Source organism: Pteropus medius, unplaced genomic scaffold (genome assembly GCF_902729225.1).
Source record: "Pteropus medius unplaced genomic scaffold, Ma_sr-lr_union100, whole genome shotgun sequence".
Lineage (NCBI taxonomy): Eukaryota > Metazoa > Chordata > Mammalia > Chiroptera > Pteropodidae > Pteropus > Pteropus medius.
The window spans coordinates 20,176,471-20,197,727 of NW_024354502.1; the positions used below are offsets into that span (position 1 = coordinate 20,176,471).

At 41.8% G+C, this 21,257-nt stretch overlaps 1 protein-coding gene across 5 annotated transcripts in view; it reads left to right on the forward strand.

Annotated features, from left to right (window-relative positions):
* NCALD (neurocalcin delta) overlaps positions 1-21,257 on the forward strand; it is a 256,643-nt gene that overhangs the window by 227,573 nt on the left and 7,813 nt on the right. For 4 of the 5 annotated variants that reach the window (XM_039853805.1, XM_039853806.1, XM_039853803.1 and 1 more), the window contains one exon: positions 11,529-11,925. In XM_039853805.1, the coding sequence (XP_039709739.1) occupies positions 11,548-11,925 (378 nt within the window). In that variant the 5' untranslated portion in view covers positions 11,529-11,547. Of the gene's footprint in view, positions 1-7,083; positions 7,094-9,268; positions 9,275-11,528; positions 11,926-21,257 lie in introns of those variants that run through there. The other variant, XM_039853807.1, reaches the window with a different exon arrangement.

A 21,257-nucleotide genomic window follows, 5' to 3' on the forward strand; every position in this document is an offset into this window, starting at 1 on the left:
AGCATCTTTCTCAGCTGTGGAGAGAAGTACCAAGAAAACTTTATAGATACGCTTAATGGTCACGCAGAAGAGGAAGGACAACTGAATGGAGGAAGTAATAACCTTCATCTGAACACAAAGTAAAATTTTAGCAGGTAGAGGAGGAGAGAGCTATGGGTATAATATTGACTGTTAGGAACCATTTCAATGTTTACAAAGGGTTTTGTATTTATTCTCTCATGAGCTTCAATCACTGGACCATTGTGAGGATTGGGATGATGATGATAAAAGTGTTTGTGCAAGTTCAGGGTAGTATGAGGAATTTGGTCATTCTGATGAGGTTGGGCGTGACGTTGAAGGGCCCTGACTACCAGGCTATGGGGTTTAGCCTTTAACCAGTCATCAGTAGGGAGCAAGGAATATTATTGTGAAATAACATGACATGGTCAGATACAGTCTTAAAGATGGAGACAAGTTAATATTTCTGAATTGAGTCGGGAGATAATGAAGATCTGGATTAAGGAATCACAGCAGTAACTGGAAATAACATTGCAAGACCAGGATTTTTTACTTTTCGTTTTTCCGTACTGATAGAGTTTTGTTTTTCTTTTTCAACCAGTTTATTCTTTTTTCATCTCTAATCTTTTTATGAAAAGCTGGTTTTAAGAAAAGCAATAAAACAACTGAGAATTTCTTTCACAAGGTAAGGAAGAATTAATTCAGTCAATCATTGATATCCTACATCTGTTGGTTGTATCCAGTTGGTATCTAATTTGTTCTGAATATACCATTCTTGTCCTGTCAGACCCTAGGAATGAGTTACAAATCCTCCTCACAGCCTAGTACCTTCCCAGAGCTGGATGGCCAAATTGCCATGGGGCTTCTTTGAGCCTGCTCTGATTCTGCCCAGACCCTACTTACCCCTTCCAGTTTCAGGAGAGAAGATCAGAGAAAGAAACAGTGTCCTGCTCTCCATCAGCTGCTCCTCTAATGGAACCAATTTACTTAATTTCAGGTTAGAATAATGACTTCTGTGCAGAGAAAACACTCAGCCTGGGGTCTGGCAAGAGTCCTCTCTGAGTACAAACCCAAAATATCTTTCACATCTGGCAAGTTATCCCAGGGGGGCAGTCAGGCTGGAAGCTAAGAGTGGTTCCCTTCCATCCATCCGGGCTTCCTTCCTTTTTTCCTTCCTTCTTTCTTTCCTTCTCTCTCCCTCTTCGTTCCTTCTTTTTTCTTTTCCTTGTGTCACTTTCTTGCTCTTGTTCTTTCTAATTCTCCGTTAAAGCAAAGAGGAGAGTGCTTCTAAATATGGAGGGCTCGTCTTGTAAACAACCCACGAAACCGAACCCTTATCTCATCCAGATCAATAGTCAGTGTTTATTGAGCACGTGCTAGATGCCAAACACAATATTGAGCTCTCTCGTTTGTTGGGATTCATTTTTCCCATTTAGTCCTTCAAATGTCCCTATGAAGGAAGTATTATACCTATTTTACTGAAGAAGAATGAGACCACAAGAAAGGTCAGATGATGTTCCCAAGGTCGTATAACACAGTACTATAATAAGGACTTCAATTTAGTTCCTCTGCCACCAAGTCTAATTCTCTTTCCACACACCCTGCTGGAGGACACAAAATGTGCAAGACGTTAATAGAAGTCCCTTTATCGTCTCTCCTTGTTAACCAATTAATAGACTTCTCACTTGTGGTTGATTGTCAAGCATTAATATTTCAGCCATGTTGGCCAAGATAGGGAATGAGCGATAGCTACCTTCCAACAGAAGCAGCTTTTCAAACACCAAAAATGATCGAGCCAGAGATATGGAGGGCGTGGGAGTGAGGAGGGTGATTCTGATCCTGCTCCCCTGGGACCACAGGCTGCATGACTCTGTCATGGCAGTCAGCTTCTCTAAGCCCCTTGTTCTTGGAATAAAGTCAAGATATGATATCCCGCTACCAATTCTACAGTGAAATTGTGAAAATAAAATATTAATCAAAATGATCTGAGCTGCAACCAGAATCCCAAATTCCCTTCCTTTCTCTATCCCATGTAGGATGCTATTTTTATAAGAATATTCATTCTAAGCCAGGAAACAGTAGATGTTAAACACATGTTTGCTAAATAAATTTTAAAAATTATGAACTATTCTTAGACTCTGCGGAGGGGCTTGTATCAATTAACTAATGCATTTGTGGCCCCTAGAGGATGTCTAAAAACAGGGACTTGAGCTGCTCATGCACTTCCGGCTGCCAGTTAAGCGATGAGGGCTGGATCCCCACCGCTGATCTGTTTGCCCTTGTCAGTCAGTCTATGTCAGCTCACTCTCCTGCTTTACGGCTTTATCAAAACCTGAAGTAATGTTTTCTGTCTTTTAAATAAGAGAGTATTTAGTACCTTTAGTTAAACATACATTTATTGCAATTGGATTTCCACAGAGGTCAGCCAGCTTATGTAGGACCTTAGCCTGTGGCAACCCCGGGGTCTGTTGAGGGCCCCCAGAGCTCCCCACTCTTTCCCTCTCTGCAGCCAGCCCTGATTTGACATCTGGCCCCAAGGCCCAGACGTGCAGCTCTGATGCAGTGGTCTGATGGCCAGGTGATCAGACATGGCAGGGATATGTGCACTTCATTTGAAGCCCTTGATCTCAGGTTCTCCACTGATTTCTTTCTTTAAGACAGCTTTATAGTTTCCGCAGGTCTGGAAGGTGACCGTTTACTATGGCCCTGTGGGTTTACTTAAAGATGCTTTAAGCATGCAATATAAGTTCACCTCCAATTGCTAACAATGTGGGAGGAAGTGGGGAGGGGAAGGCGGGGGGCGTCAGCCATCAGCTAGACTTGGAGTAGCAGGGAAAGCAGTGGGCATGAAAAGTCAAAAATTGAGGATCAAATAATAGGGGATTTAAGGTGCTCTTTGGGTAAAATATCTCTTTAGGCTGAAAAAAGAGGGGACATGTATGTGGTAACAATAATGTACTCTTTAAAGAACAGGGAGGATGTGCCCCCCTAGGTGCTGGAAATAGCAAATGTCAGGCTTGCATGCCTGTGCCTATAACATGGGAGGGCCCGCGGGTGGGATGGAATTCCAAGTCCAATTCCAGTTCCCATTCAAGTCTAATCCAAGCTGGAGTGCAAACTCTCGCAAAATGCGTGGTTAGGACATGAAGGCTCTAGAGGAAAATGGCTTGTTGAAGAATTTATAAGGGAGGGTCTGCAATCATGATACTTGTCAAAGACATCAAGAACTTCTTTGCAATAAATCCAGGAACCAGGACTAAGGTAAATACCAAGTGAATAAAGAAAAATTGAAGCAACCTAAATGTCCACCGAGTATGATGAAATAAATTTCATGTGATGGATGACCAAAGGGCTGTAAACCTCACATTACTAACTATTCTATCAGGCACCTGATTCAATGCTCGGCATAATACCATCCATTGAATTCAATTACTCAATGAGAATTCAGCAATTTAAAAGGACGAGATATATTTATGTGTATAATATAGAAGAATATCCACGATATACTTTTAAGTAAAATGAAGGTTACAGAATATTATAGTATGATCCATCCCATTTGTAGTTAGAGTGTATAGATTTCATATGTATGCATTTAAATGTCTAAGAGGATATATACGATGAAAACTGGTAATAGTGGTTATCTTCTATGGAGAGCTATCGGATCAGAGCAAGGGTGTTCACGGTCTAATTTCTACATCTCTTTATTTTTTATAGTTTTACAGTAATAATGTGATACTTTGGTAATCAGCAAAAACAAAAATGGTATTCCCATTTTGCGGGGAGGGGCAAAGAGTTGTTGTTATATAATGTTCTATTCAGATTCTTAACAGAAATCTATGTTTTGTTAGCAGTAATGTGGTTGTACTTTATTTTTATGGAAAATAAAACCTGGAAAAGAACTCAAGACCAAGCCCCCTACAGTCTGAAATGCAGGCTCTGTAGACAATGGCCCAGATCATTTGGAGACCACACGCCCTGCTCACCCTGAGAAGGGCAGACAGGTGTCCCTGGCTTTATGTCTCTGCTTGTTTCTAGCGAGCCTCCTGCTCAATATGTATGTTGTACCAGTTCAGTTCTCACCTCAAGTCTCTCTGCAGGAGAGCGAGTGCTAGGTATGTGACCATGAGTCACAGGCGTGTCGTCCTCAATCAGGAGATGTGGGTCTCCATGCCCATCCTCATAGAGAAGAAGGCCTCCCTGCAAGCAGTGGCTTTGTGACATACTCAGGCAATGCCAGCAAAGCCATTTTGTGATCCACCTGAGTTGTGGGAAATAGATCAGGTTTCCTTTCAACAGCTGATCTCACCAGAGGCTGGAGGACACACTACACTTTGGTCAAAATAAAACTAAGTTAGGGATTATTATGTAACTTCAGTTGTCCCTCTTTAATATTTTAATTTTTCCCTTTAAGCTCCACTGTGTTTCATTTCTTAATTTGCTCATTATATATAAATATGTCAGTTTATATATATGGTCTCCTTTCAAACTCCCACTGAGAGGCAAGTTCCATTAAACAGATATTTCTAAGGCAATATGGTCTTCAGATTTTTATTTAGTCATTTTTTTTTTTGGTCATAATCAAAGATAACTGACCTAGAAATGAATTTGCTGGGTTTTAGCTACCTGTACAATTCAGATGGCTGTGATACCTGAAGTCATGGTAAATGAACGCTTGCTCCCGTTCCTATACGCTTATCATTTCCTTCCTCATATTTTAGGAACAGTTTTCTAGTTATGTTTTCATAATTGAGATTTTTCATTGGTTGAAAATTCAAAGCAACTTTCAGAGGACAAAGCGACATGTCCCAAATAGGCAACTATTTTAATTATCCTGGTCTCTTCCTGAAACCACTGTGAGTTCTGCGTTCTTTGTTGCAGCTGAACTTGACTTTAGCTGCTCGCATCTTGTAAATTCCATTTTAGGAGACCTCGGTGCAATTTGCATTGAGACTTTTCCTCTGAAGCTAACCAGGTTACCCAGGGTAAGTTATGACTTTTCTCTAGAAGATCTAACTCTGGGCTCTGAAGAATTAACTTACAGAGTTTTTACAACCTTATGAGGAATTACAGAAATGAAATGCTACAGATTTTTCTCTCCACAGATACCAGAAATAAATAAGGGAGCACATGAATTCCAAAAGACTGTTCACGAGTCGCCATTGCCTTTCTCTGCGGCATCATTTTTTGGTGCTGGCCCTTTTTTTCTTCTTTTTAAATGAAAAGTTAACTTCATGTTTTAGATTCCTCGTCATGGTTCTTTGTTGGTGGTTTGATGTCTCTTGTGTATTTTCCCTTTTTCATCCATGGTCAATATTAACCCGAGGTTTATTTTTTGGGAGACTGGATTTGTCCCAAAATGAGTTGTGAAATTCCATATTGCCCTCGTCAGAGTAAACTATAGAATAACGAATTCTGATGTTTAATGGAATAGATGTGCATCGCACTTGATGAAATGCAGTACAGATTCAGAAAAAAATAGTATACATGATATATGTTATGTATAATATACATTTTATTTATAAGGGTTGAAGAATTACTTGCTATTTAAAAGTATTCTTCAAGGCCCTGAAATAAAAGCCCTTAAGAGGTAAAATATGAACCATGCAGGAGGCCACGGGACCTGAGCATAGGGGACTGAGGGAGAAGTCAGAGATGGCCAGGGGCATGCTCAAACCAAGCCTGGTGGGCTAAAGGAGGGAGCCTGAATTTTAGTAAGTCTGCATAGAGCTTTAAGCAGAGCGACATAGTCTGTTTTGCGTTTTTCAAAGGTCACTCTGGAGAGCTAAGTGGAGAACAGATTGGGGCCGGAGGTAGGGAGAAGGAGGACAAGAGCAAAGAGTGAGATTCTAGCTAGGATGGTAAGGTGGACATCTAGGATGCAGATGATGGTAGTTGGGACCGAGGCTGTGACAGTGAACATGGAAGTAAATGGATTTGAGACAAATTTTGGAAACAGAATCAACAGCGTGTGCTGACGGAACAAACGTGAAAGAAAGAACAGATCGGTCCTAGGGTTGTGGAGTGAGCAGCTGGGCGGACGACGCTGTCCTTCACTGAGATGGGACAGGTTGGAATGAGGGAGAGCACAAGACTCAGAGAGGACACAAGAGCTCCAATTCTCATCGTTCCGTTCTGTTGAGCACTTTACTGTGCCACGCAATGATGAAGAGGGAATGGTTCAGCCTCTGTGTTGTCTTCCCCCCTCGCTGGCCATTTCTTCTCATTCTCCTCCTCTCTCAGAGTCCAAAGGTCAGAGCGACTCAATCCTTATCCCCTTTTCTTTTCTACCCATTCACTTTTTTGGTGCTCTCCTCCAGCCTTCGGCTATAGATACTATCTATATATTGTTAACCCCAAAATTATGTTGCCTCCCTGGACTTCTTCATTGAACTTTAGACTTACGTACCCAGCTACCTGCTTGGCGTCTTTAACGGGATGTATCATAGGATGCATAACAGAATTAACACACGGACAGTAAAGTACTGGTATCCATGCCGAAGCCCTGCTTCTCCCACCACTTTTTTCTCATCTCAACAAACCTCAACGTCATCCTTGCAGTTGCTCAGGCCAAAGGTTGGAGTTGTGCCGGACTATTCTTTTTTCACACCCTAGATCTGAATTGTCACCCAGTCCTGTTGACTCCTTCAAGCTGTGTCCAGAATCCGGCACATCGTCACCTCCTCCGCTGCTACTGCCTCGGCTCCGGCCAGCCCCGTCTCTTGCCTAGATCACTGTGGTGGCCTCTGAATGTGTCTCCTCCCCTCTGGCCTCACCCTTCTTTAGCTTACCCTCAACACAACAAGCAAGGTGGTCTTGGTAGAATATAAGTCAGTCCTATCAGTCCAGTGCTGAAATCGTGCAGCTACTCGTCTCACTCGGTGAAAACAGAAGTCTTTACGGTCACCCCCAGGTCCCACATCATCTGGCCCTCATTTCCATCCTGACCTCATCTCCCTCACTTCCTCACGCCCCCACTCCAGCCATAGCCCTGAGCATGCTAAGCATGTTCCTCTTCCAGACCCTTCTCATTTGCTGTTTTCTCTGTCTGGAATAGTCTTTTCTGTTATCCCTGTGGCTACCGCCTTTACTTCCTCTGGTCTTTTCTGAATGTTACTTTCTTAATGGGGCATTTCGTGGCTTCTTATTTAAAATTTCAACACCCAACCACCCACCCTGCCATTCTCCGACCCCCGTCCTTCTTTACTTTTCTCCAGGGCACATCTCCATCTAACCTTTCACTTACTTACTGTTTGTCTCCCTCACTGGAGACAGTAAGCTCCATGAGAACAGGGAATTTTGTGTCTGTTTGTTTCCTGCAGAGTCCCCAGTGCCTAGAACCATGCCTCACCCCGAGTGAACACGTAGCACATATGTGTGGAATGAGAGAGTTCCAGTAGAAAGTTGTTGCCTCTCTCTTCACTGCTTCTTTCTGACTTTTTATGGAACTATTGTTTTAATTTCTATGCATCCTTTGTCCATGGAGCTGGTAGGGTGTAGTGGTAAAACCAGTGGACAGCCAAGCACAACTCCAGCTTACGGTTTGGCTGTGTGACTAGGGACAAGTTGCTTAGCTTCTCTGAGTTTTAATTTCTTTGCTTATAAAATGGAGAAAGACTATCTTGCCTATAACTCAGGATTGCTGTAAAGATTCAGTAGAATAATGTTTGAAAGGCTATCAAGGATAAGACGTGGTTTTCATTTTCCATGATGTCTGACCCTGACTCAATGCTGGAGCTCTACATGTGTGACTGTCTCATTTAATTTTCACATCAAATCAATGAGATATGACCTCATACTACTGAATTCTTTTTACAGATGAGAAAACTGAAGTCCACCAAGAAGTTGAATGCATTAGCCAAGAGCTAGTCAACAATAGAGCCAGACTTTGAAATCAAACATTTTTATTCAATGGTCTGAGATTTTCCCCATTATATTCTACTGGATGAAAAAAATGTTTTAAGACTGAAAAGAGTAATGAAAAGGATTTGACCTGGGGTGCAACTTTTGTCTCCAGCCTCTTTCTCGACTGCTAATTAATTTGGCATTTCCCTGATGTTATTTTTCCCCCCTCTTTGACTCAAACAGGGAGAAATTTCCATCTTTCAGAAGAAAAAGGTATTGTCAGGCATTCCTATATTTTTCCCCTCCTCCCCCACGGAATGAAACTGTTGTACGTCCCCTGAGATTTTTGTCATACAGCCTAAACCATGTCCAGATGGTTTTTGCAAGTTCAGATGTAGTAAAGTTTTTGTAGTTATCTACTGAAACGAATGCAGGACTAAATTGCAAACACCCGCTTCCCAAATAACTTATTCCATGCTCTTCTGCCTTGTTTGTGTTATGGTCTTTCTGTGCTAATGAATTCGTAAATGTGGTTTAATTACTGTTTACCAAAAATAGCTGCACACACATCAGTCTCAGTGGGAGACTTAGCCAAAACGTTGAGGCAATTTGTTTCTAGTGCAAAAACAGCTAATACATGAGAAAACAGTTTTTAAACATTGAGAAAGAAACTTCGGTTTGGTTTGGAAGAAACAGTGTTTGATATATTTAGGGAAATAAATTATCCTTTAAGAGAGTGAATTTAAATATCATAATGGCATTCCTCCCTCCCCACCCCTAACCCCCGCCCCCAAGGACGGGCACGTGGTAATTTGCACAGAGCCAAAGTGTAATAAAAAAGTGCAATAACGGTGATTTGATTGAACACCACACCAAAGAGCTACATCTTAGAAATCCCTGAAAGGAAAACTCAAAATTATTTGTAAATTCCATCAAATGTTTCAGTGCCGTAAACCCATGTATTATGTATTACCTCATGTTTCTGAATTCTTGCCTCTGGCAAATTGCCAACTTAGCAACTAAATGACGGTTTTAAAATTCTAATAAAAACCAGCCTCTCTAACTTTCCTTTTATTTTCCCCTCCAGAATAAAAGGAACATAAGAAGGGAACGAAAGTTATTAGAAGTTTCGATTTATAAATTCTGTTTGGAGTTGTAGTTTAATTTTGCTCTTGCATAATGTAATGTTTGCCTGATTCCACAAAAAGAGGGACCTCTGAAAGGAAGTTCCTTCCTGCAGCTGGTGGCCCTGCTAATAGGAAGGGACCTCTGTTCTCCCTGCCCCTTGGGGAAGCCTGCCTGGGGGCGGGAGCAGAGCCAACTCTGCCTCCAGTGCAGAACTTGGAAAACAAAATCCGTCCACTTGGCAGCTGATAAGGATTGCTTGTTGCTTCCTGAACTGTGGAGGTTAAGTAAGAAATCTGAGCAGTGTGAGGTGCAAATGCTGCCCTCTAGGAATTGATTTTTAGTGAGGGCAACAGACAGGTGTTCAGGCAACTTAATGTAAGAGACCCCAAGAGTGGGAGGTGGGGGAAAGAGGTGTAGGTGGGTGGTCAAAAGGCACAGACTTCCAGGTATAAGATGAATGAGTTCGGAGGATATAATGTACAGCATGGTGACTACAGTTAACAAAACTGTATTACATATTTGAAAGTTGTTAAGTGAGTAGATTTTAAAAGTTCTCATCACAAGGAAAAAAATTATAACTCTGTGTGGGGATGGATGTTAACAAGACTTATCGTGACCATTTTACAGTGTGTGTGTGTGTGTGTATATATATATATATATATATACATATATACATATACACACACGCATATACATACACACATATATATATATATATATTGAGTCATTATGTTGTACACCCTAAACTTACACAATGTTTTATGTCAATTACATCTCAATAATACTTGGGGTGGGGATTCCCAAGACCAGGTCTTATCTACCAGACAGCTTTAGTGTGTCAAACAGCGTTCTGAAAATCAGGGCCTCATCTTTGTGATGGAAAGACTCATTTTCCAAGATTATTCCATATTTTTATGTTGTAATTATTTATCTGTCATTCATTAACTCACCAAATGTTATTTGTGGGAGGTCCTAGGGAGCCTAACACCAATGAAGACTGTGTCTCAAGGGGTAAACTGTGCAGTGGGAAGAAGACAGACATAAATAAATAAGTGCACCAAGTATAAAATCTCAAAGGAAAAGGAAAATCATGATTAAAATAGAGATATATTGTCTTTTATATATTCTATAATTTTCCAAGCCTTACTTTCAGTTTTTTTTCCCAATAAAAGAAAAATGCAGAACTTCTTTATGATAAGCAGTTTATCTTACCACACTTAAATCATAAAACTTTGGAAATAGGAATAAGCTCAGGTATCACCTCCTCCAGGAAGGCTTACCCGATTGCTCCCATTCGGCTGAGGTGTCCTTTCTGTGTGTTCTTACTGCACCACATCCATTTTCAGTTTACTGTATTGTTCCCTTCCTGCCACCACCACCCCATCCATATACAACTGGGCGTCCCTTAAATAGGAGGGGACATATCTCACTTTTCTTTGCATCCACAATGCCAGAAACATGTCTGGTATAAGATGCTTGATAAGCGTCAAAGCTATATGAATAGAAAGATGGTAATTACAAGTATTTTTCCAACTAATAAAAAATTGCCTTTATTCTCAACATTATATTAAATTGAAAAATATGGAACAAGAAGGTACAAGATACATATTCTTATTTTTTTAAATGTAAATGCATTAAAACATATGATAACAGTATATTTAAATAATATACATTCAAAAAATCTGGAAGGATACACATCAAAATACTAGCAGTGGTTGTCTCTAAGTATTAAGATTTGAAATGATGCTGATCTTTTTTTAATATATCACTGTTTTGTTTTACTATTTTACTATGGATGTGTGCTACCATTAGGATAAGAAAATGTGAACTTATTTGTATTTTTAAAAAGAAAGTTTGGCCTGTTTCATAAGTAACAATGATAAGATATAAACAAGTTTATGAAGCATCATCTTTCCCATCTAAACCCAATGTCGACAGTGACTTGACTTTGTGAATTTAAAAAACTGACCTAGATTGGTAGCATTTAATGGTATTAGTTTCTATTTTCCTTACTCTTGTCTGTGTTTATAGCATTCAGAAGGTACCCAAGCAGCACTTTATTAGTAAATATTCTAGTAATAAAACAAGGCAAGTGATCGCTTCTTTCTCTCTCTCTTCCTGTCCTTTAATTACCCCTTCTAATACTTGGATTGGGTGTTAGACCCCATCTTTTTAATGCCAGGGTAGACAACTTGCAAACAGATAAGACACAACTAATTCTCTTTCTCTCTCTCTCTCTCTCTCTCTCTCATTCTCTTTTTCTCCTTTTCTCCCTAACATTCTCCCTACTTTCTCTCTCTTTCAATATGCATCTCTTGTTTATGGTCTGGATCTATGTAAAAGAAATATCAGTTTCTGGTCAATGATATTTCTGCTCTGCGAATTTGGCCTGCCTCTCTTTCTATCATTTTGTTTGGCTGACCACAATGTTGGGAAACTTAGACAATATTGTTAGACTAAAATAGAGTTTATTTCTTTTTCCCAGAGGAGCAATCACAAATTATGAAATGTGCCTCTAAAGAACAAGTCTAAAAATTATATATATTCTTTTCTATCTACAGCTGAATTCTTGCTGCCAAGATGGGGAAACAGAACAGCAAGCTGCGCCCAGAGGTCATGCAAGACTTGCTGGAAAGCACAGACTTTACAGAGCATGAGATCCAGGAATGGTATAAAGGCTTCTTGAGAGACTGCCCCAGTGGACATTTGTCAATGGAAGAGTTTAAGAAAATTTACGGGAACTTTTTCCCTTATGGGGATGCTTCCAAATTTGCAGAGCATGTCTTCCGCACCTTCGATGCCAATGGAGACGGGACAATAGACTTTAGAGAATTCATCATAGCCCTGAGTGTGACATCAAGGGGCAAGCTGGAGCAGAAGCTGAAATGGGCCTTCAGCATGTATGACCTGGATGGAAATGGCTACATCAGCAAGGCAGAAATGCTAGAGATTGTGCAGGTATGTAGCCCAAGCCCTTCCCAGAGAGAAGAGTGTGAGTCGCAGTAAGAATTGGAAGGTGCACAGTATAGCTTAGTGCAGAGGTTGCAAACTGGTGGCCCACCTGGGCACTGATTCGGCCTACCCCGTGTTTTTAAAAACGTCGAACACACGTTATAAAACATGGAAATTGCACATAAAAATGCGGATTGCTTGGGGGAGATCTGGCAACACTCTTAAGCCATTCTTTCCTGGCTTAAGTCACCTGGGGCTTTGTGGTAACTTTCATCCTACAGATGGACATGCAGTCTACAGCTGGTCAAGCCCACTATGGCCACTCCATCCACTCATTGCAATAACCTGCCTTTGAGGTCATATCTCCTGATGTGGTATTTAATAGTTAAACTCTGACTTGGGTTCAAACCTTGCCTCTTTAAGTCACTGCCTCTGTCACTTTGACCAAGTTAGTTCACCTAAGTAGCCTCACTGTCTTCATCTGAAAAATGGAACTGCCAACAGAGCCCACCCATGTCGTGGGGTGATTTTAAGATTACATGTGACTTTCCGTGATCAATGCTTAGCGCAGTACCAGCCATTAGAAAAGCTCATCGTCATCGCCGTCATTAATTTACAACTGTATTAGACTCTCGAATAAAGGGAAGGATCTCATCAGAGATACAGCATCGTAGAGTTGAAGCCTCCTTCATTTCGGTGGGAGGCTTCAACTCCATTTTATTCCCCCAGATCACTCACCCAGAGTAAGCTTCCTGAAGTAACAGGAGAAGGGGCCCATGTCTTGGCCACGTTTTCCTTGTGGGACACAAGGGGAAGGTGGGAAAGGGACAAAAGGAGCTATGTCATGGCAATGGCAACTCGATTAGTGGGGAGTGGGACCCAGAGACAAACCTGAAAACCCGAGACGTGGTTCGACAGAGGATCCGGGGAGCCTCAGCTGCAAGCGATCGGAAGGACGATCTGCCTGGGCGGGTGGCAGCAGGGAGAAACGGCGGTCACTCACCATCTTGGAGGGCGAGAGGGGCACAATAGGGAAGAATCTGGCAGTGGAGAGCAGAACCAAGACTGGGCATTTGGCTTCCTGAAGGGCTTATCACAGAGGCCAACAGTCATGCTGGGACACCTGGGTTCAGGGGGTGGTGGAGGTGGGGGGTGGTTTGGAAGGTTGGGAGGTGGATGTTACATGAGGAGGCAGAAAGTCCTTAGATGCTGGTGAGAATGAGGGCAGAGGTGTAGGAGCACTTGCTTTCAAGAAATCAAGGAGGCCTGGTTACAGAAACTAAGGTCGGAACCCGAAAGATGCCCAAAAGACTGCCTTGTTATGGAGCCTTGCGGCTGAGGCCTGGGGTTTGCTCCTGGGCCAGTGAGATGGAACCTCACGGACAGTTAGAGTGACAATTGTGAACCGTGAAGGGATTCGAGAGCAGGGGTCCACGTGACCTCCCTGTATTAGGAAACTCCAAGATCTGCCAGCTGGTTCTCCATTCTGCTTGGGCCACCAGTGGCTTTTCCTTCACCCTGAGCAGTAACTGTCTGAAGAACATGTGTTGAATTAATCCCTCAGAGACAGGGATCTTAAACAAAAGGAAGGATTTCTCTCCTCTGCAGGGATAAATGTATGAAAAATGTAATGTCTACTGTAAAAATAGGGGCAGTATAGGAAAAACTAAAAGAAAAAGAGAAAAATTCTCCACAACCCTACTCCATCCACGGAATCATTGCTAATAATTTTCTAATATATCCTCCTGGTCTTATTTCTATGCATTAAAAAATATTGATTTCATAATATATATGAAATTTTGTATCTTGCCATTTTCACTTAATATAATAACACAAGCATTTCCCATGTTATAAAAACTTTTGATAAAGATATTTTAATGGCTGCATAATAGTCATACACTATAATTTACTTAATTTTCACTTATTATTGGATAGGTTCTTTCCAGTTTTCATTACTATACATACTATTGTAACTTTTAAAAATAAAATGACAAATAAATAATTCTTGTGTATGCAGCTTTTGCTATATTTAGGATTATTCCCTTAGACTCAATTCCCAGAAGTGCAATTACTAGGCCAAAGGGAATGAACACTTATTTCTATGGCTCTTGGTACACTCTACCAAACTGTTTTTCCAAATGTCCTCCTGAAGTGAGTAAAGTGTGCCCCATATCATTGCACGTTTACAATTTTTCTAAATCTCTGCTCATTAGACAAAATTTAAAATTAGACAAAAAGGTGAATCGTTTTAATAGCTCTGTTTTGTCTCTCCTTTTTATCCGAGAGCGCCGTGCTCTGCCCCGTGTTCTCTGCTTCACTGCATGACGGGAACGAGCATGTTCTCTTTTTGGAGAGAATTGCTTTCTGATTGGGATCTAAGAAGAATTCCTGTCAGCCACTGTGTTATGTCCTGTTTATCATTTTCGCACAGCCCTCCTGGCTGCCCCCGGTCAGCGGTTTGGTGGCCAGGACTGAAGATGTTGACCCCCGCACAGGGAGAACCCTGCAGACCACGTGGCTAATAGCAACCACACCATTCCTGCATTCATTCTGCACTTAGAGTGAGGCACCTACAAAATGGCTGGCCCTGGGAATCAATAGTGCAGGGAAGAGAATAGACTCTCTCCCTGAGCTATGGAATCCAGTTTGCAAGGGAGAGTGGGAACATGGCAACGAATGTGCCAGGAAGGTGCCAGTAAGCAGTTGCTGAGCCCTTGCTGACTTCTTCCATGTTCGATGTGGAATATAAAAATTGATCATGAAACTGAAGGAGCAACAGCCTAACAAGGCATTTTCTTCTCTGTAAAGTACCTCGGTCCACAGGCCGACAGTACGTTTCCAGGCACACGTATCTGGAATGACACCAAGTCCTTAATAAACGCTTATATACTCAGGGCTTTTAAGAAGCTTGAAAATGGAAGGCTCAAATTTCCCAAATTGTCTTCTACAATATCACACCCTGATGATTAATATGTATAATGGTAGAGAGGAAATATTGCAGCATCCCAAGGAGACTTCCAAATCACCAACGAGATTAGATTAAATTTAGAACCATTTTCCTATTAAAGGCTAGGCTCTTCTGTTCTGCTACTTTGCAAACCAAGAATTTGTGTATTCTGCTTCATTCTTATGCTGATCCCCCATTTCCAGTGATTCTGGATGACTTGGAATTTGCTGTAGGTTACTACTAAACTTCCCATTCTATATTTTATCCTCTTGGCCGCCCTTTGAAAGCCCACACTCTAGGTCTTGTCACTGTCCCAAGAAGCTGTATGCCTTCACGGGGATTCTCTTTTTTGGTTCTAGCTGATCTGCAGCATTTAGGAGAACCTACATTTGCAGATGCTACATTTACTTCAGAAGAGTCACTGTACCTTAGATTTCTGCTTTGTGCCTCGGTAAATATCTGGTAGAAGTGATAAGATGGAGGCAAGCTGTGGCTCAGCAGAATCACACACAAATTCAGATTCTATTTTGTGAGTAAAACCTGCTGCTTGATTACAAGTGTCAGTATATAAATTCTTGGCTGAACCTCTGTCACTCCAAGACTCAGAAATTTATTTAATGCAAGTTCAAAATGTTCAGTTATAAACATTAATAACTGGTCAAGGGATTGGGATGCAAACAAGTTTATAATTAGGTTTGACAATGAATGAAGTATAGGACTCTATACGTTTTTTAGTTTTTCTTCTCTGATGTTGCTTCCTGTAGTTCCACAAAATATTGTTTATGGCAACAAGCTGGAATCCTTTTTTACTTCCTGACACTGGTAGGAAGCACCCTAATGTGGACTCTGTAATATTGAAATACACAGTATGAGTTTCCATTGTGCTGCAATGAACAAATTATCATAAACTTAGTCCCTTAAAGCAACACGAAGTTATCATCTGACAGTTCCCAAGGTCAGAGGTCTGAAATCAGTTTCCGTGGGCTAAAATCAAGGTGTCCGCAATTGGGTTCCTTTTGGAGGTTTTAGGGAAAAGTCTGTCTCCTTTTTTTTTCCTAGTTTCCGGCATATTCCTTGGCTTGTGGCCCTTTCCATTCATCTTCGAAGTCAGCAACAGAGGGTCGATCGAGTCCTTCTCATGCTGCCGTTCCTCTGGGTATCTCGTTCTGTTTCTTCCACTCATAAAGCCCCTTGTATTACATTGGGACCACCAGATAACCCCGAATAATCTTCCCATCTCAAGATCCTTAACTTAATCACATCCACAAAGTCCCTTTTACTATGTAAGTATATCCACAGGTTCCAGAGATTAGAATGGACACATTTTGGGGAGGACTATTATTCGGTCTACCACACGCGCTGAAATGCAGTTTAGTTCCTTTTTAAAAAAAATAGTTTTGTGCTATATCAACATCTGGATGAATGAGCAAAAGCATATGCAGATTTATTTTTAGAGTCTTAAACGAACATTTTCACATGCATCTGTTTGTTTGTTTTTTTAAGTGACAAATTTAGGAACATGATTTAGGCCCGACATTTTATTATGGCATCAAAACCCGCCTGCCAGAGTTCTCAAACCAGATAACGACTCTGACCTTTCTCCGTGTTACAGCTGATCCTCGCCTCCGGGGCGGGGCTAGGGTCAGCCTGGAACTGACAGAGGGAGGGGCTCCTTCCTGCCCTACACAGTTCCCTGTCCCTCAGCCCAGCTGGAGGCGGCTCTGAGCACCCAGGACCATCACAACTGCAGGCATGTCTGAGGAAGGGCCAAGGAGCACATGAGTGGCATTGCCCTTTGGGCCATGAATGCTTAGATGCTCTCTGGGATTTTGAGGGTGAGGGAAGGCTGAACTGAAGGATCCAAAAATGGGACCACAGCACTTCCAGGGAGAGAGTATGAGAAGAACGTGGAGTTAAACTGTCCCTGCTTTTGTTCTCAGAAAGTTCACAGGGACCCTTGAAAGAACAAATTTGTAATGAGCTTCCAGTGGTTAGGAGCATGTAAACTGCCTTGCATTATCCTTATGGATTAGACAAAATTGATCATGCCAAGGGAAGAACTGGTATGTGAGAGTTGGCGTCTTGGTCAGTATCACCTTGACCCCCTCTTTTTTCAATCTCCCTTATTCTTCTCGTCCTTGGGCAAGTTGCTTAACCTTCCTGTGCATTGTTTTCATGATTTGTGAACTGGAACTAATCATAGCACCTGCCTCACAGGTCATCATTGTAAGGGTTAAATACTTATTACAAGTACAGCATCCAGAACAGTGCCTGTCATGGGGTGTCATTCAATAAATGTTTGTTACTGTTATTCTCTAGAAGTTTCCAGAGCTGGGACGGGATGTCTCCCTGCAAAATAAAGAGAGGTCTTTCCCCATTCAAAGATCAAGGCAATAGATAGAATCTTCCATTAAGTTTTAAGTTAAATTACCTAGTAATAAAATGTATGTTCACAAATAAAAGAGAAGTAACCCAACTAAACCCCCAATTGGTGGACCCTCATGGAAGAGACATTCTCATATAGGCAACTTTAGGAGTTCTCGGCCTTCTTCAGCTGTTCTTGTCTACCAAACACCAGCCCATCTGGGAATAAGCTCAAACTTCTGGCTGCTCTGATGCTCACAGGACTCGGGTAAAAGGAAGATCACCTTTTCGGGAGAGAATGTGGTTGGCACCAGGAGTTCCCCAAATCCAAACTGTGGCCCTCAGCCCACAGGTGCACTTTGTACATTGGGACTGTTTGGAGATGGCCTGTCTGGATTTGTTCTCAAATTCAAGTTAGAGACTTTCCGAATGGAATATATAGTCTGACGTGGTGTTATTCATAGCAGTCCTTAGGAATTTACTTTAAAGACCAAGTTGGAATATTTTCTAATTAGCATATTCATTACTTGGATGTTAATGATTGCTCTGAAAATACTTGGCATTCAAATAATCTTTGTCTTAGAATCAGACTCTCCCTCTTAGATATGATTCCAGGTAAGTGGCACCTTTTGTGAAGGCAGAGTGAATTTCAAAACAACTTTTGTTTACCTCTTCACACCTTTTCTTTGTGAAAAGGCAGGAGGTTGGGTGTCTGACTGGCTGCCCATCACAGATGTCATTTTTGTTTCTTTTAGCAATATGGGAAAAAATTGTTTTCTGATTCACTCATGTGTTGAATAAGGCATACATATCTCTACAGCAACTGGATGAGGAGACAGGAAGGTGATGATGGTGGCAGTGCCCTCCAGGAGGACCAAACAGACCCACAGATTAATCCCACCTGGTCACAAAAGCACCAACTGTGACCATTTCAGGCAACCAGCTTGTGAATATTTGTGCCAACGAGGACCAAAGGAAGGGCCAAAGAGAGTTTCATACATTCTTTTTAGAACCACTTCCTGAGTAGCACTTGCATTTTTTTCTCCCAATGGTCTTTCTAAATTGATATCATAGACACCATATCACTTTTAATAACGATCCTTAGAGACCTAAAACACTGTGCTCGTCTGAGAAAAAAAAAAGTGTGTGCACGTGTGGTACGGGGAGAGCTTCTAGGCCATCTTGCCTCCGGGAATTCAGCTCCAAACTCTCCCCTAATTCTCAATCATGAATACAGACCACAGGGGTTACTCTGGAATGCAACTTAGACCCCTTCCCTGGAGGAAACTCTTTAAGGCAATAGTTTAGGCTAGTGACTTTCTCTAAGGAGTAACCTAGTACTTGCTTGACTGTTGTGTTTGGTTTTCTCCCTTCCTGTTAGGGGATTAATCCTACCATGACAAGCCACTCTGTAGTTTAAGAGTTTAACTCTTAGCGTCAAGTATGCCATCTGACAGCAAGAGTGATGCCCACTACCGAGGAGGCACCTCTCTGGCTGTCCCCTCCCAGTCTCCTCTGCAGACACCCCTTCCTTCTCCTGCTCCCTAAACACGGGTATTCCCATGCAGAATTCCAGACACAGCCTTTTTTCTTTCCATTCCCTCCAGGAAGTCTCATCTTCTCAGGGCTTGTTATAAGCTAGGCATAGTGATAAGTGCTTTTCATTCTGAGGTAGTGTCCTGGGGTCATGGTATCAAATCACCACAAACTGGGTGGCCTAGAACAATAGGAATTTTTTCTGTCACAGTTCTGAAGGCCGGAAGTCCAAAATCAAGGTGTGGGCAAAGTTGGTTTCTCCCGACTCCTGGAGGACACCATTTCCATGCCTTGCTCCTACCTTCTGATGGCGGCTTGCCATCCTTGGCGATTTTTGGCTTGAAGCTGTATCACTCCAGTCTCTGCCTCCATCATCACATGATGCTCTTTCTGTGTATCTGTGTATCTGTGTCTAAGTTTCCTCCTTCTTATAAGGACACCAGTTATTGGATCGATTAGGGCCTTCCCTAATCTAATAGCTCATCTTAACCTGATTATACCTTCAGAGACCCTATTTCCAAATAAGATCACATTTGCAGGTTTTGGGTAAAGGTGAATTTTTTTCAAGGCACGAGTCAACCTAGTACACAATCATTGTCTCATTTAATCCTCACAGCAACCTCATTGACCTCATTTTAGGTATGAAGAAAGAGATTACTTCCAGATCTTCACCTCTACTATGTCCAGCCATTAATGGGCATCTCCTCTAAGATGTTGCACTGGTACCTCAAAGTCAGCATTCCAAAAATAAACGCATTATTGCCCCACCAAAATGGGAAAGCCTATTGTACAACTCCAGAATGTCTGTTGAGGACAGTAGAAGAGATTTTAGGAAGGGGCTGTTTGAAGCTGCCTTTGAATAACACTTTACATAAGATTAAAAAACTATCAATTGCCCATATCTAAAAACAATAGGTACCACCACTGACTTGAAATATGACAGTGGCAGGAGGAATAATAGATTTAAAAAATATTAAGTAAGCAGATTTAATAGATCTGGCGACTGCCTGGATATGGAGGTAGATAGTGGAGAGATGCCAAAGCCGTCTTTGACTTGATTACAAGATGAATAATAGGGCTTTTTATAAAATGATACAGTTTTTTTTTTTTGGGGAGGCTGGGGTAGAGAATAAGAGTGGAGCTGCTTTGGTTGAAAGAGGTAGGGCCCTTATTTTCCCCTTATCCTCTCCCCATCTGTGAAAGCACCTAAAGCACCTCGTACAACATTAGGAAAGTTGCTCGTTTAACGTATCCTTCTAGCTCTAAATAAGGAGGTGCTTAACCATTCCAGATACATAGCTATTCATCTCATTTTAAACATGTTTCCAAGAAAGATCCTCACGGCCTCTCCTCACCCTCATTTCCTGATGTGAAATAATCTCTAAGCAGGGTGCTGATCTTGATCTATAATCTGAACAACCCTGTACTGCCAAACCTCTTCTACTCTCGCTTGGTTATTGCGGGGCCTCGGGTGTCCTGTTAGGAGAGAAGAGTCAGTCCGCTTTCCTTCAGAGAGAAGGTTCAGCTTCAACTCTTGGAGTTGCGCCTGTCCTCAGTTAATCCCACAAATTTTATTGGTTAGGATGTGAGTCCTTCCTTTCCAACATTCCAAAAGGGAAAAAAGAAAGAAAAATGTAGGCCGTGCAGAAGCTGGTAAGTACCCTAGCCACATGGCCCATATAGGGCAGAGCCCGAGCCCGGCCCCTGGGTGTCCCATAGCTCTTCGTTTACCCAGAGACAAGAATAGGGCTCTTCAAGTTTAATTAAAAACAGGATGTCTCTGCTGGGCCTCTCATTGATGTTGCTAAAAATAAAGTAGGGAAGTAGCCTGGCCTCTTCATGGTTTAATTCCATTAAATTGGGGAGGAGTGGGGGGAAATCGGAGCTAATAAAAGACATGATTTGTTTCAGATTGCTGTCTGGAGTTGGATCTTTTCTCTCTCCGTGCTGTAGAGTCCTAGATGTTGAAGTTCTAATGCAATCGGCTCTGGGTTGTTGATGCCGTGGGAAGGGAGAGAAGGGACAGACAATCCCCTTAAATGTGGTTTTGCCGTCATCCGCTTACTCACTGCTGGGACCACTGGGACTCATCACCTCAGCTCTTTGCTCACTGCTCTAGTACCACCCATGTCAGAGACCTGGTTTTGTGTAATCCTTATCTGTGGGTTGAGGTACATTAAAAAATCTAGTCTGAGTGCTACGAGAGCCTCTGAAAATGTGAGCCTCTTAAAGGAGCACTCACTCCCTCCTCAACCCCACAATGTACTCAGATGTTATGCTTCTTGCCCCCTTCCAGAAGTCCCATTTGCAAATATATTCATACATGGGCATCTTGACTTTCTTCATTTTTTTGTTTTGTTTTGTTTTTGTTTTTTTGTATTTACTTATCCCAACTTCACTCCTTTCTCCTTGTGGCTAGACTAAAACTCTTAAAAACTTCCTGTTGATTGTCAGAGCCTCATTTTCTAATACAAATCCATTTGTTTGCTTG